The sequence below is a fragment of the Pyrus communis genome, chromosome 16 (assembly GCF_041283825.1).
Source record: "Pyrus communis isolate YQ-2024b chromosome 16, ASM4128382v1, whole genome shotgun sequence".
Taxonomy (NCBI): domain Eukaryota; kingdom Viridiplantae; phylum Streptophyta; class Magnoliopsida; order Rosales; family Rosaceae; genus Pyrus; species Pyrus communis.
The window spans coordinates 6,363,331-6,380,097 of record NC_142580.1 but is presented as its reverse complement, the minus strand read 5'-3'; the positions used below and the strand labels follow the sequence as shown (position 1 = coordinate 6,380,097).

Below are 16,767 nucleotides of genomic sequence, written 5' to 3'. Positions count from 1 at the left end.
ATTGATCACACGATGTACGATAAACGGACACGATTCAAAGATTTTCAGAATCCTCACAAAGAGAATCCGCGGGGATCCGGACTCGTCTGAATTGAAGAACTCTCGGGAGAATAAGTGAGCCTATCACGTCTTTTTTGGTTGAAAAATTATGAGTATTCAATCGGTAAATCAAAGGTTTGAAGAGAAGAACATAACAGATTTAGACCTGGTTTGGTACTGAGGTGATTCTGAAAAAAGCTGCTATCAAAAAAAGCTGGGAGCTGTTTTTGTGTTTGGTAAACACTCAGCTTCAGCTTTTTTTCACAGTTTTGGATGAAAAAAAGCCAAAAACAAGAAGCTGCAAAACCCAGCTTTGAAAAACCAGCTTTTTTTCACATCTGTTTTACATAAAAGTTTACTAAACACTCTAATACTGCTTTTTTTTTTTCAAAAGCACTTTTACAAAAAAGTTTACCAAACACTCTGCTGCTTTATTTCACAGCTACTTATTCTCACAGCACAGCAGAAGCAGCTTTTTTTCAAAGCACAACAATACCAAACCAGCCCTTAGTTTCATCTCTTTTCACCGCAGCCCCCCCCCCCCCCCCCCCCCACACCACTTGTTGCCGAAGTCGCATTATCTTGAAAATCTTCCATTTATGTGATTGTCAAAGTATTCATTATTAGGCCAACGATGGTTGGCTCGAGGCCAGTTTGAGATTATTGTGTTTTTTTATAAATTGTTTATGCTGTATTTTAAGAATAATCAGTTGCAAAATAAAACAATTAAGCGTTTTATAAATTATATTTTTAAAAATTTTGAGAGTATGAAAAACAATGTTGAAACAAGGTCTAGAATGATAAGTAATATCATAGTTTAAAACTAATGAGCTTATTTCAGGAATTAAAAATATTCTAAGAGCTCAACTCTACTTTTTATTAAAGCAGCTTTTAAAATCAATCTACATGCTACTTTTAAAAGTTGTTGTCTGAGATCATTGCTTTTTAAAATAAATAGTATATTTTATTTTTATCAAATATATTTTTTATTACTTAACTTTAGAATGAAGTAATGTTTCATGAAAAATGTATCGTCCATTAAGGTTGAGCCCATCACGTCAAATAGTAAAAAAAGTTAATCATACATCGTACATTGTTGCACAGTAAAATTTTCTTGGTGCCAATCAAGCTCAAGACATGGTGATCTTTAATTGCATACAAAGCCAACAAGTTACGAAGAGATGGATTGATTGCCAATTTTCTTCGGTATAATGAATACTCTCACCATCAATTCCAGGCATACCCACAACCTCGAGTTGGAACGACTTACGTATAACACCTAACTATCAGATACCATCGGTATGGGTTTACGTAAAAATTTACAGATCGTGCACCAATGAGAGCTGCTTTCAACGAGACTTAAACAGTAATGGGCGACACACAAGGCAATGATCTTACCTAAGGCTGAAAAAAAAAAATCGAATTTCCTGAACCCGATCTGAAATTTCCCAAACCCGACCCCAAAAAAAAACCGAACCTGAAAATTCCGAAACTTCGATAACCCGAACCGAAATAGTCCGAAACTTTCGATATGGTATTCGGTTTCGATAGACCTTTAGTTCGGTAATCCCGAACCGAACAACTATATTAATATATATTATGTATTTAATTTAAATTAAAAATTATAAACTATCTGGACCGTTGGATTGGTTGAGATTTAATCTCAACCGTCCAATCTAAGTTATAGGGTTTCACACTCTCACTCTCTCACATTTCTCACCGAAGCCTCAACCCTCTCATCTCTCTCGAGTTCTCACTTCTTCGCCTCTGTTCTCTCAATTGCCTCTACATTTCTGCGGTCAATGGCTACGACTACTGCCATAACAGTTGCCTCTTCACGTCCTGCCGCTGTTGCCCTTTCTTCCCTCTCTTCTTCCTCCTCCTTTGTATCTTTTCGATTCCCAAAACCCCAAATAGCTCTTCTTTCATCTACGTCGTCTCTGCCCAACCCAAATCCTCCCTTCCTCGCTACAAGCTTCGCCCACCTGTCATCGCCGCATCAGAGCAAAAACCATCCTTTTAGGTCTTCATGATTAATTATGTGGTTTTTTTTTAATGAGTTGTAGTCTTTTCTCATAATAATAATAATAATAATGTGTTGTAATCTGATTCTTTATTTGATTTGAATTTTGTTTTGGGATCTGTTTGTTTGATCATTTTGAGCTTTTTATAGAATTTTTATTTTTAATTTTGTTTTGAATTGTAGAGTGATGGTGCAATTTGGCTTCGTATGAATTGGATTTGGGCATGAAGGATCAATCCCGATCCGTCTTGATATCCCGAAAATTTTTTTGGTCATCCCGAAATTCGGGAATCTCAGAAATTCGGTTCGGTTTCGGGATTTGAAATCCCATTCCGAAATATTTCAGTTTGGAAATCGGGATGGTGATTTCGATTCGGTATCCCATACCGAACCAGCCCTAATCTTACCAACTGTGCCAACCCTCGTTGGCAGTATATTGAATACTAAACGGGTGGGGGCAGCTGTGGTGAAAAGAGATGAAACTCAATTTGTCATGTTCTTCTCTTCAAGCCTTTGATTTGCCGATTGAACACTCGTAATTTGTATCATGCAAATATCTAAGGGGTGGTAGAAGAATTGCATTGTCTGTATATATTATAAGCAAAAGAAGAGCTAGAAAATTAACTTAATAAAACAATCAATGAGGCAGAATGTTTTCTTGGACTCTGGTTATCTGCCAGAACCATTTCCTAGCTACAACTACAACATGCACAATGATCCTGCAATATTCAGTACCAGTGAGCAGTTAGCAAATACGAGCATTTCACCACCTGAACCACGGTACAATACTACGAATCCCGTTTTCGATTGATAGAAATTTGATGTCATTGTATTGTCAACAAGTGTCCTGCTTCGGCTAAAGTGAAGTAGTGCGCGGAGGTGCTTTGCCAAAAACAAGCACAGCTTCGTTGCTCGCAGATTTCTTTGCAGCAACTTCTTCCAAGCGTTTCCATGTGGCTTCACGTCGTGCTGTAACCTCGCCATCCTTTGACTCGTCTTCCTGGAACTGGAGTAAGCATTCCTTGAACAGCTCGGGATCAAGCTCATTGAAAATTTTTCGGACATTTAGGGTCAAGCTATGAACAGCCTGGTTCCAATGGTTTCTAGCATTTTTCTCCAATGCAGGTAAGATAATGGGCAGTATAACTTTACGATTCTGTCTGATTAGGTTCTCAATGTGATCGTTGTTCCACAAAAATAAAGCTCTCTCTGCCACCTGACAAAACAAGGATTGATTGCATAAGATTCAAGAACGACAGCTGCAATGGGAGAAAGCTATTTCCTCACAAAGAAAGCATGACATCCAACACAAATAGGATTAATTGCAGACTAATGTCAAATTTCTATATAATTGGCTAGTGTAAAACCTCCTGAGAAGATTCGATCAGAAATTCATTTCACATTACTCATCCACTGCAAAGAGAATTCATACGCATAACCTTAAGTTTACTTCAGCTCTATTTCGTGCTGAATACTTGGTTAAACATTTTCCAGATTCATAGAGTGCCTTCTTTTATTGATAAGTCACAACCTGTTTAAAACATAATCATATCCTCAAGCCGACCAACTAAACAAATGGATAGGATTTATTTCAACATTTATACTTTATGGGATTGACAGTGACATTGCGGTTTTAAGTAAGAGCATCACAAAACTAATTTTAACGTTCTTGATGGACTCACGGAACAGAAAAACAGAACTCCAAAGAGACTCAAAATGCTATTTACACATGAGACTCTTCTTAAGCACCCAAATTTTGTTGACCAAAAAACAAGGAGCACCAAAATTTCCTGGGACATTATATAGATCCTCTCAACAGCCAACACTAATTGTTCTAAATCCTAAAACCATTTAGGGAAAATAAATCAACCAAGTATTGTAGGACAACTTCTTTGACCCATGTGATCTATGAGACACTAGCTAACCCATCAACTATTGGTCATGAAGTTGGCTGAGCATGGAATTTTACTCATTATCTTATGTTAGCGCTTATTTCAACTTTTAAGGTGGAATACCAATATGCATCCTCACATTCAAACGCCAATTGCTAGAATTGAGAAAGTACTGAAGAGAACTCAACAAACATAAATCTTCCCGACAAAAGTCCTAAAATTAAAATGAAAATACAGGAAAGGGCAGGGCTAACGAGTAAAATCCAACTAGAAAGATGTAAGAGTTTTCCTTTGGCTGACAGAAAGGATCCAAGGTTTAGATGACTTAATTAGGACATCAATGATTAACAAAGAAAAACATTGTCAAAAAAACCCTCACTTAAAAAACAACATACATGGAAAGACAAGTAAATATTGATCACTGACAATATGGGAACCTAAGACATAACTGCAGAACAGTTTGAACTACTGAGGTGTCTAAATTTACCAGCCAAAGATGGAAAGAGAAGAAAATTTACATGAGCAACACACTTATAATTATATGTACCACATTCAACATAGACAAGAAAGATAACGGTGCACAACTTGAGTATCATTCATGTGGCAGACCAAAAGCAAGTTAGAAAGAGAAAAAGTGCACCAAACAGCTTATAGGAAATACTGAAAGCAGAGAAAGAACCTGCTACCTGAAAGTGAGAACTGTTCAAACAATGAGCAATCTGGCGAAATAGGGGAACCATGCACCGCTGGAACTCAGATGGCTGAGTTGCTTCCAACACTTCTTCCAACTCACTTAGGAACAATACTTCCTTCAAACTATTAGTGATAGGCCAGTACTTCAGTAAACCCCTTACGACAGTATCAGCAAGCTTGCAATCTTTCTCTACAAATTGCATAATGCAGTAAGATAACTGCTGATGGTACATAGCTAAGCATTTTGGCTTATGCAGGGGAATTAGAGCCCGAACGAGGAACAATTTATGTTCTTCTTTCAGTGGTAGAGCAAACCCATTTATAATACTGCCCAAAATTTCTAGGAGTTCAGAAATCCCATTATGCTTCTCGGTCTCAAAGATGAAACGATAAAAGATGTTGTTAATAGCCTTCCTAATGAATGGGCGATGCACCATAAATTTTCCATAAACTCGGTGCAGTGTTGTTTTCAAATACTCTCTTTCTCTAGGATCTTCAGAGTCAAAAAGATCCAGCAACTTAAGTATGAACGAGTGATCAACATATCTTTTAGCTAATTTTGCATCTGTCTCAGGTGATGCGACAAACCTTAACAATAACTCATACACTACTTGCAAATGAGGCCACGCAGGATCCATTGAAGGCTCCTCCTCTTCCAAATCAAAGCCTTCCGCAACTTTATTCTCACGTGGCTGTGGGGTGAACGCCCTAAACAAATTTGCAGACACCATTTTTATGAGTTCTTGCATAAGAGCTTCTGAAAATTTACTGTTTGGTTTAGTCACATAATCCACCAGCTCTAACAGTGTCTGCTGCTTGATCTCCTTTTCTTTCAGGTGCTTTGTTGGGTCCGTGAAGTCAAATGCAACACAGCACAAACTCAGCTTTTTAATGAATAAGCTCTGCTTCTCAGCGTTTGGAACGTCTCTAAATCCAGGCAATGCTTCATACGAAGAAGAGAATGCGAAGCCATTTGGCTTCATATTTGCACCCCTCGCATTCTTGTTGCTGTAACTTTTCACCACATCAGCAACAACATTTCCGGATGGGAAAGATGTTGTCAAATTCCCAGACTTACTGGTCCCTGAATCATTGCTTCTTGAACTGGTGGGAGGATTCGAATACAATGTATGGGCTCCATCACGATTTTCAGCCTTCTTAGAAGACTTCCGGGGAAGCTTATTTAGTATCTGTCTCAACATAATTCATACAAAAAACAGAACTCCACCCTCTCAAAGCACAGCACCGGTATCTAAAGTTCCAAAAGCTTTTTGCAAAAACACTCCCGGGGCAACCGAGTCACACAGCTTTCGTAAATAATTATAATCTTAGGCTACCCAGAAGCTTATTAAATGCCTATATTTCTGAAAACAATGCAATAAAGGGGGCCAAGTACCCCCCCCTTTTCATCCGAAAACTAAAAACCCACACGACAGATCACACCACGCCCTTATTTTCCTAAGCTCAATCACCCAACAAACAAAATCCCATTTAGCTTTCTGCCATTGTTAGGAAAAACAAAAACACCCCACAAAAATTCAAACTTTCTGCTTAAAATCGAAAACCCAGATGCCAAAAGCCACTCTAAACTCAAAAAATAAAGCACAAACTTTCCAGATTCAATTCACGAATCCCAACTCCCTGCCCTGTTCATCCAAATCAAAAGAGGAAAAACAAAAACAAAAACAAAATCAGAGTGTGCAATCACCACATTATTCACCTTCCCAATGCTCCAAAAACAAATTGAAAAACTAGAAATTCAAAAAATAAATAAAGCAAAAGGCACATGCAACAAATACAGGAAACAGGAAGAATAAACAAAACCCAGATGAGAAGAATGAAGAATTTCGGGGTTGGTTGGGTGATACTCACGAGTTTACGAAAGAAGGGACTCGGCCTTCGTTACCATCCACCATTATTCTCGTTGTAGTTTGTTGACTGAACAAATCAAATATTTGTTGAGGTTTTCTTATTATTTTCCCTCTTGTGATTTGATTGATTCAGTCTCTATTCACCTTTGCCTCGCAAAACTTTTGGTCAATTTTCTCTCTCTCTCTCTCTGGTTTTTTCTTCGACTCCTTTCTGGACTTCTTCCCAGCAAACCCAATACATACACCACACCAGCCCGTTATTTAAATTCAATCTCATCGGGTCTTTTTCCTTCCTTTTTTTCCTTTGTTTTGCTCAAATTAGGATATTACTATTTGTTTCCTATTTTCTTTTGGGTTCAAACTTTGAAGTAGTTTAACATCTGACCTCTTATTAATGATTAAACAAAAATACTACCAGATCTTAATATTAGTTGACATGTCTGACGTTATTTATTTACGTGTATGATGCTTCCACTCATCTAGAATTAGAATCGTAATCATTTTAATTCTTGATTTCTTTGTCTTATCAAACATAAGTATTAAAATTATCCAAATATATTGTCATATGTTTACTAACACATACGAAATCTAAACACGTATGAAATCAGAGCAAAGTCTGATAAGTAAAACCACAATAAGTATTAAAATTATCCAAATATATTCTCATATGATTCCTTTTGTCTTACTTTTCTTATTCCCGGTGGATCTAACCATAAAATCTCTAACCCAAGCAAGCGCTTTTGCTTCCTAATTTCAGTGTGTTGGGTGAGGACATACCCTAGCTTTCCCAAGTACTACTTAATGACGAACAATATTTGCTACTAAACCACGTTTATTAGTCAACGAATGGTTTAGATTGGATTACTCACTAATTCAGATACATTGAACAAAGAGAAGATAAATTAATCGTGACGAAAGCTTAACCCTCTCACTGACACCAAACGAGACCAATGATAAATAAAACATCACTTCCAAAATAAAAAAATGGACGTCACGTATGCAGTTTTTTAACCTGATCTTACTACAAAAATTTCTAAATCTATAAGGGCAGGCCAACGGTTAAAAATTTCGAAGTAAGACTCTCCGAAACACCATAAAAATTTAATAATGAAAAAAAGAAAAAGTACCACGAATTAATTGTCACATAATTCATTTCAAGGGAGAAAAAGAGCAGCCCGGGAGGAAATATTCAATCTTCAACAGCGTGCAACACCAAGTCAACAGTCAACGCACAAGGTGATCTTCTGGATTAGTCAGATATGGCAAATTGTGATTAAATTCTCGAACTGCCCATAGTTTCTTCATTTTAAATACTAAATACTAAAATTATTCATTATCTTGGATACACTAGCATGCAAATTAATTTTCAGGTATGAACAGGAAGGGGCAGTCGCTTAAGCAACAAAGTCTTATATATTAAAAAAGGCTTTTTAGCTAAAATTATCTTGCATAACACGTAACTTTGGTCCTTAAGATTTAAAATCAATAGAAGTGATCTCTGAGATTGTCCACCATTCGTAATTTTGATCCTTCCATTAAAAAACTCCTTTAAGTGGTCCCTGAGCTTTTTAATGAAATAACCAAAATGATGGATGGTGGACAATCTCAATGATCAAAGTTATGTGTTATGCAAATCTCAAGGACCAAAATTATGTGTTTTGCAAATCTCAGGGACCAAAGTTATGTGTTATACCCTCAACTTAACAGAGTTTTTTAACAGAATGACCAAAATAATGGATGGTGGATAATCTTAGGGACCACTTCTATTGATTTTAAATCTCAGGGATATGTGCTATGCATATCTCAGGGATCATTTTGACTAAAAAGCCTATTAAAGAAAGGGATGCTAAGGAGACCAACTACTTAGACCAAATTTCATAAACCATATGAGGTGATTGTTGACTATTAAATTAGGATTTTTTTATTGGCACCTCACACATTGATGAATACACCCCACATAAAATTTTAATATCAAATGCCTTATCTGCCTAATATGAAATTTACTTATATGCTCTAATTCTTATTTTTCTCACTACTTTTGTTTTTGGGTTATTCTAATCATCCGTCTCTGCAAATTTGCCAATAATTTCATCCGGGGTTTGTTCAAATTGATTAAAAACCCCTCTTTTTTCTTAGGAAATTTTGGTGTTGAATATGTGGGGTCTTGTAAAAAATGGTGACGGTAAATCTGGGGTTTCTGCATGCACCATGTATTGGACCATGTTAATGGAGTATTCATGCACACAAAAAAGACAAGATCTCAACTTTTTTTCCCTGAAGCTGCTCGATACCCACTTGTAAAACAATATGGGAGAGCAAGACGGCTTATCTCAGAGTATGGGTTTTCAGGACGCCTTGAGATGAGCAGCTTCTTAGTGTATTGGACCATGTTAACGAAGTAAGAGTTGCATTTCTTGTTTCGAAATTGGTTTCTCCTAAAATATGCTCTAACATAATAGCAAATGGGGTGTGAGGGTAATTTGGGTAAGAAAATAAGATGTATTAAGATAATGTTTAGTTCAAAAAGTGTGAGGTTTTTTCAGTATGTGGAATGTAATCAACGATTTAAGGTGTGCTAATAAAAAAAACCTTAAATTATTACTTAAATGTTGATTAACGTGCTTATTTACTATTGGTGACAAATCACATGATTTGCAAATGTGGTCTAAAAATTTGGTATACCTAACGTTTAGACAAATACTTACAAGAGCGATAGTTGCTAGCTTTTCTGGAGAGACCAAAATTGCGATGCTAATTTAAAGCAACCTACAAACGCTACGAAGATGACCGATAAAACTCATTTTGAGCATAAACGGAATACCGAATATTGTTATCGGAGAATAGGGTAGGCAACTTCTGTCTGCATCACAATTGGCATTGTGATCTGCTGTTGATAAAAGCTTGAATTGATGGTTCTCTCCCAAGAAAGCCAGTTAACATTTCAATGGGTTCCCTTGCTCCTCCTGGGGCCAATATCTACAACGACGATAACAATAAAATTAAATGATGGATTTACAGAACGCGATTAGACCATACCAGTCTTAATTAAACCAGTATTAATTAAAAGATTTTGAGGGAGACGAACAAGGATGCCAATGCTCCATACAAATTCAAACGAAAATGGAAGGGAAATACAAGCAAAAGTTGGCAACACTCCTCTCTATCGAACATATTCTTTACCTTGTTTCTGAACTGCATGCCAACATACTGGTTCAGATAACTCTCATGGAACTTTGAAGCAAATATATCAGCCGCAAAAACCTACACGAAACATTGGAGACATCAGCGCTGGTTGTCGCAGAATCACGGATGATAAGAATGACATTCTTCAAACATAATCATTGGATTGGGCAATACAACCACAATTGATAATTGTTATAGCAAACTTGGGAAACGAAGTAACAAGGATATGTTGCTTGACTATTTTCGATAATGGATGGGTGACAAACCTCACTCCAAATACGGCTGTAACAAGCAGCTTCGTGACCAATGGCACTAGATGGAAAACATGACGCAGGATTGACATCTTCCAACATTGGCAAACCTAACATGATCTGATGAAATAGGGTCAATAATAATACCCCAAACTGCAACTTTGCATAGAAATTACTGGAAACAACTACATACCCTTGGATGAAGATGCTTGAATAACTCAGCCATGTCGATGTTTTCAGTAGAATGTATAATCTGATCAAAAAGACCTGAAAATGTAGTGGGTTTCAAGATATGTGCATGAAAAGTTGAAATAGCTGCCTCGACAATAACAATTCAATGTTTGAGTGATCTTTTTCCTTTCACAAACTATTCCAAAAAATCCAAATCAATACCAAACCAATGAAAAAGCAAAAGGACAACAAATACTTTCCAAGGACAAAAACTGTAACAGCAATTTTCCTATGAAACAAACACAGCCTGAAAACGATTCTTCGAGTAATTTATGAAGTGCAGTTTCTATAGTAAGAGGACTTACAATAGAGAATTTCTTGCTTCATTTTAAGCGCAGAAAAGGAATATCTCCATCTTTTAATGGATTTACACATTTCATCTTTGATAGGCTTTGTTATATCCTACATGTAAATTCAAGATATATCAGCAATTTAACTGATTCAATATAGCTAAAAAAAAAACATGACAAGTTCCCTTTGGGGAGGGGGGAATGCACATTGATTTCTAAAGCATTTACTACAATTTAAAACAACAACAACAACAACAACAATAATAATAATAATAGAACATGAGTTACCTGATGGAAACCAGATATCAACTTCAAAGTGAAGCTTTCGTAACACCTGAAATTTACACAGTTAAGAAGCAATAAGTTGAGCCATGCATAATCATAAAAGGGAACAATATGATTCATTAATTACCAGTTCTCCAGCACCAGAGCAGGAACCTCTACAAAATCTGGATCAAAACCCAGCCCAGAAAATCTGGCAAATGATGCGCGATTGCATATATGTTGCACCTGAAGGTTTATAATTCACAGAAGAACCTGTTATTTATGGGCAACCCATAATGAAGTGCCAAATCCAGAAAAATGATGTTCCAGGCTGAATATGTTTCTACAATCAAATTAACTATAGCAGGGGTTCATTCCAATTATTTAAACATCTTTCCAAGATTCGTTATTTCAAACTTAATGGATATTCATTCATTAGTTAATGTCTTTAAAAGAACTTAAGGAGGTTCCGATATGCCATCATTGAGACAACATCAATTGAGCTTGTTAGTTCTCAAAACATCTAGGGGACTCGATAACTTATTCATCTTCTCATTTGACTAATAGATCTTCACAAATATGCAGGTTGCATGTTAGTGGCTGTTAATCCCATGCACCTTTTGCAGAACAAGTGGAAGCATATGCACTTCTTTTAATTCTTGCTAGCCAATTAAAGGACACCAACCAGGCTTAAGTTAGGGTGGATCCTTGGAATTGAGTGGACTTCACCACAGGTATTTCTCATAATGGCAAAGCATTTGCACTCAAAGTTCCTGTTTTAGCACATTCCTACTCGTGGAGCAACATTGTGGAACACACTGCCAAAGGCCTTAATCTCTGCACCATACAGCATAAACTAGACGTTGAGGAATTCCTCTGTCCGTATTGTGCTTCTTACTATTCACACGTAGCCTTTCCTATGTCATCAAGCCTAAACATATGCAGTTCCTGACCTATGTAATGTCCTCTGAAGGCTGTTAAAGACTTACTAGCCACTTTTGAGTTAGTAAAGATGGGAACAGTAAAGGATGAAGGTAAGGGAACGAGGGTGCAACATTTTGAATTGCAAAGATTTATGCTTTCCACAGAAGAGTTTCTAAGAACAAATAGCATGTAGCAAAGAAGATTGCAAGTTCTGCAGATTACTGAGAAAGTATGTGAATGATGAAAAACATACCACGTGGCCAAACTCATGGAAAAGATTCACAACTTCGGAGAATCTTAGTAGTGCAGGTTGACCACTAGCATCCTTTTGGAATTGAGATATCAGTAATGCCACTGGAATCTGGTTACAAACAAATAAACAAAAGGTAAGTTAATATCACAAGATCAATGAAATTATAAAATTTCAATCTGCATATGATTCTCTACATTAATATGATTCATCACATGAAAATGAGAAGAAAATTGGAACTTTACGCATAAAAATTAAAAGAGCCATGTTCAAAAGAGTTTTCTAATTATCTCGAGGAGAGGAGATCACCCAACATGACCAAAAGCAATATTTCTTTTACTACAGCAATTAAACATCAATTTCCATCTGACAACAAGGCTTAAATTACATGGATAATATTTATGGTTATAAACTGAAAACACAACCTGACGTGATCCATTTGTTGATAATGCACCATTTTGAAGAGCAACCACACAGGTATGGTTATATTTTCTTTCCCTGTTTACAGACAACATAAACCCATTTGTTAGTGACTCAAATAAATAACATAGAGGATGAACTAAATCTATAAAGGAAGACCTCCTTCGACCTTATGAACATATCGAGGTAGAAATGACCCAAAAGTTCACCAGAACTTAAGTCAAAGACTGAGTATACAGTGACATCAGAATGCCAAACCTCAGCATCTCTAATTTCCACAAATCTTAAACCTACACAAAATAAAAATAAGAGTTCAAAAATCACTACTATATTTCATGAAAAGAACAAGTTTATGGGATGTTATAATATCATAAAGAACTACCAAAAAGGTCTTGCACTATCTTGAACACCCCAGATATAACCAAATTTACTGGGAAGTATTGCTTAAGAGCTCCAAGATCCATATTAAACTGCTGTGCTTCAGCCTTCTTGACATAGTATAGCAGATCCTCAATTCCAAATGGATGGTCTCCTTCCTCTTTTCTCTGATACCACATAAGATAGAACACAATCAGCCATGAAACAAATCAAACCAGTGGGAACTAAAAAAGATATTCTAACCTTCAAATCTTTCAACATGGAAAGCTCCATGGTAGCTGCGCCAGTCAAACTATTGGAGATGTCCTCTAAGAACTCAAAAACCTGAATAGTCACCCTCATAAATATGAGCTACAAGAAATGATTGCGAGCAACGGACATAAATGTTGAAGATGGTTCCCATAAAGAGCAAATGGAAATAAATATTGAAAATTAGATGGTTTAATCTCTTATCGATCAGGCCATAAAAAAGGCAGCATCTCTCATCCATCAGGCAATAAAACTTTCATTGTTATCACAGTACCTCAAAAATACCACCTAAATTGACATGGAATAGAAAAACAGTTGAACGATGAATATCTTAAGAAAAATGTACTATCATACAAACCTTTGAGGGTGCCTTTGCCATTCTAAGATTAACTGCATAATCTGCATAACTTGAATAGCCAAGTAACCGAGCAAATTTATGGCGCAGTTGGACCTAAACAAACAAAATATCAGACACAATTTTCATCATCATAATTAACAACATAACAATAGTGAGATATGTAAGGAGACAAAGAAAATCAACGCCACTTAGAAAGTTAACCCCAATACATTGATTATTTATGGAGAGAAGAAGACTAATAACAGCTTTAGTTTTTATAATTAAAGTTTATAATTAAAAAACCATGCATGTCACCTATGCTATTCCTATAAATATTTCGAAAAATATATCATTTTTTATTGGGCTAAAGAGAATTATCTGTTGACCAAGAAAATTGAACTTCTAAAAAGCCTTTTGGACATAGATAATTTGGAGTTAGACAAATGGCTAACTGATAAATAATTTTTTTCTGGATCTACATGACAAAAATTGATTTGAAGATGGACTATCTAATTGGAAGTAAAATAATCAGAAGTAGAAAATAAATTGCTTTACCAAATCTTCTAAGATAGAAAGACTGACTTCTCCACCCCTCTTTCCATATGCCACTGCTACCATACTCCTTGTTGTTCCAACCTTCACAAAGGCTCAAAATGAATTTGTCAATGACATTAATAAAGATTATGAAATTATCAAATTACTTAACAAACTTAATGACAATGTTGATAAAATTGTCACTGGCGTTTGGGGCAAAAATTGCAGAAATATAAAATTGCCTTCAGTATGAACTCAACAGATCATACCTCGCAAAGTTCAAGTACTGCTGCCACATGATGACTTTTCAGGGTCACCTTGAATTTACCATCTGCAACTTTGCCTAAGCTCTGCACATGGAAAATGTTTATTTTCTAAATGAAACACGTTCAGTGATCTATTAACGGACAATGTACATGGTAACAAGCTTATTCACATTTTATTTACAATGTTTATTCTGTATTTATGTGAATAAATAATAAAAATAGTTACCCAGAAGATAACTAAGATAGTAAAAATAGTTACGCAGAAGATAACTAAGTTTACACAAGATGTTTGGCAATAAATGATCAGTCAGTCAAGGATATGGAAAGAGATTTAACCGTTGAGTCTGTCAAGGTAAGTAAACTTTCATACAGTGGCTTCCATGAAGGTAAGCTTGCACAAAAAAAAAATGAGGGATAAATTTACTACACCTTAAGAAACTCTGGCGGTAACCCAGCCAACTCAGCCTCAGTGAAGAGAAGGAAAGTACTGTCATCATTTAAATTTTGAATATACCGCAAACTTAGCTCATCGATTTGGACTCTCAAGCGTTGCATTTCCTCTGTCTTAGTTAAAGTAAGATTCAACCCATTGCGTTCAAAGTCTCTCATCTGTCACTGATTGGAAAGGAATCAACATCCAGCATTTTCTTTTTCATATGATGAAGAAAGCCTCAAGCAACATTATCGAGACAACAGATTACTTTAAAGTAAATATAATAGATGGAGAAAGAAAAAAATCCACAAAGTAAAATAAAATAAACCTACAAAAATGTTCTTACTCCTTACCAAGGCCTGAGTATAGTACTTTGCTTCAGCATTCACCCACTCCGCTCTTGCAGCAAAAGCTTTGACGACGCGGTATACATCTTCACGCTTGCTTTTCAGTTTGCAAAATACAGAAAGATGTATTATTTAATTTCCATAAGTCTTCTAAATAACTTTCTAGCTCAGTTCAATGTCATTGCACATTAGATATATGTTATAGCCGCACAAAATACTCTATAAAAGTTCAAGATACCTTCAGAATTAGGGATCATCATCCACCAGTAATGAACTATACCTGCAAGTCAGAACATGGGCATCAATTCTCCGCTCTGCTTCAGCACTTGCTTTGTGAACATCATCGGAAGTGGAAGCCATCTTAGGAAACACACAAGACTGGACAAGTGGAAATTGTTGCGCCTCTAACTCTGCTAGAGGCGAAATAACGTTCATATATGTAACCTGTGAAATACAACCATTAATAAAATTAGCTCAAATTCATCAAACAAAAAACAAAGCAGTTTAAAATTTAAAATAGTCACGCAAATTATGTTCGTTCAATGGAATCATTATGGTTACAAACGATAGTATTCCCTAATCTAATTTGACAAATGTAGAGCTTTCCAAGCCAGATTAGCGGCACAAATTCAAATGCAAAAGCCACTAAACTGGATTTTCATACTAAACTGTGTGAATTGTGGCAATTGCCTATAACCGTATCGAGTGGAACTGAAGCAACTGGCACCAAAATCAACTCAAATTCATAAAATTGAAATTAAATAATAAAACCAGCTTAAATACACATTCTTTTTACAAACTATACTATCTTCGAAATCGAGAATCAGAAATGTAACACTTAAAGGGATTTTGCAAACCATATTTTAAGTCGCAGATATTGAAATGCAAAGCTACTAAGTTCATGCTAAACTGTGTGAATTGCTTACAACCTTGTCGAGTGGAACCGAAGCAACCGCATCGTGGACCTCTTTCGACTTTGAAATGATTCGGTCCGCCAATTTCAAAATTTCGGACGCCGATAGATTAGCCCGAACCTTAGAGCCCTGAAGATCTGCAACTCATTAACGCACAGAGAGAGACAGTGAGAGAGAGAGAAGAGTGAAAGGACTGTTTGGTTGACGTAAAACAAAAAGCAGAATAGCAGAAACGGGCGAATAAGACTGTTTGGTTGCCAAGAAAGTGAAAAGAAAAGCAAATGAGTAAAGAAGAAGAAGACAAACATTTCTTCTTTCTGTTCTTAGTGTGAGCATTGAAGGCGGTGATTCCAAGGGTAGCGGCGAGGGTGAGCAGAGCAGCGGCGCCGCCGAAGGCCAGTAGGCTGCTACGTTCCCGCTTCTGTTTGGGCATTTTCTCGCCGTTTCCTGGAGTTTCTTCCATTTGTTTCTATGAGAGGTGTAAAGGCGGAAAAGGGAGGGAGGCAAAGGCAATTGACCCAATTTTATGAGCCGGGAGATAAATTGCATTTATTGGATTTGAAATATTTTAAAATTATTGGGAGGGCTATCCTTATCAGATGGCGCAATCGGGACTCGTGGCATTCTCTGTCTTAGTTTTTGTAAAAAAGATGTGATATTTACACACCATATTTTACTTCTTACACATTTTTTAAATTTTCGGTCATCGAATCGAATGAATTGAAGAAAATCAACGAACAAAAATTAATAAAGATGTGTGGGAAGTAATTTAAGGTGTGTGGATAACATCCCTTTATAAAAATGACATTCGACACTTGTTAAAGTGAAAAGATCTTAGTGTAAAGGTAGCTAGCAATTCTCTATTTTTTATTGTATATACACTTTTTTTTTTTTTGTCAAACTAAATTTCTTCATTAATTTAAAAAACTAGCACAAGACATACACACCCTGAGATTTGAAGGATTGTTGCCTCCACCA

General features: G+C 36.2%; 2 protein-coding genes across 2 annotated transcripts; both read right to left on the bottom strand.

The window, feature by feature from the left end:
• Positions 1-2,627: 2,627 nt before the first annotated feature.
• On the bottom strand, positions 2,628-6,880 carry LOC137732327 (serine/threonine protein phosphatase 2A 57 kDa regulatory subunit B' theta isoform). The gene is made up of 3 exons (XM_068471638.2): positions 6,520-6,880; positions 4,641-6,293; positions 2,628-3,278 (listed from the first exon to the last, which is right to left on the bottom strand). Exons 2-3 carry the CDS (start codon positions 5,847-5,849, stop codon positions 2,919-2,921), a joined length of 1,569 nt encoding a protein of 522 aa, XP_068327739.2. The 5' UTR covers positions 5,850-6,293; positions 6,520-6,880; the 3' UTR covers positions 2,628-2,918.
• A 2,211-nt stretch (positions 6,881-9,091) lies between these two features.
• On the bottom strand, positions 9,092-16,356 carry LOC137732286 (putative thimet oligopeptidase). The gene is made up of 20 exons (XM_068471593.2): positions 16,096-16,356; positions 15,805-15,926; positions 15,156-15,319; positions 14,882-14,972; positions 14,525-14,704; positions 14,099-14,179; positions 13,851-13,931; positions 13,317-13,409; positions 12,953-13,033; positions 12,714-12,876; positions 12,501-12,621; positions 12,337-12,409; positions 11,915-12,022; positions 10,886-10,983; positions 10,762-10,807; positions 10,489-10,585; positions 10,146-10,219; positions 9,968-10,072; positions 9,699-9,779; positions 9,092-9,494 (listed from the first exon to the last, which is right to left on the bottom strand). The coding sequence occupies exons 1-20, from the start codon at positions 16,250-16,252 to the stop codon at positions 9,384-9,386; spliced, it is 2,127 nt and encodes a 708-aa protein (XP_068327694.2). The 5' UTR covers positions 16,253-16,356; the 3' UTR covers positions 9,092-9,383.
• Between the last annotated feature and the right edge of the window lie 411 nt (positions 16,357-16,767).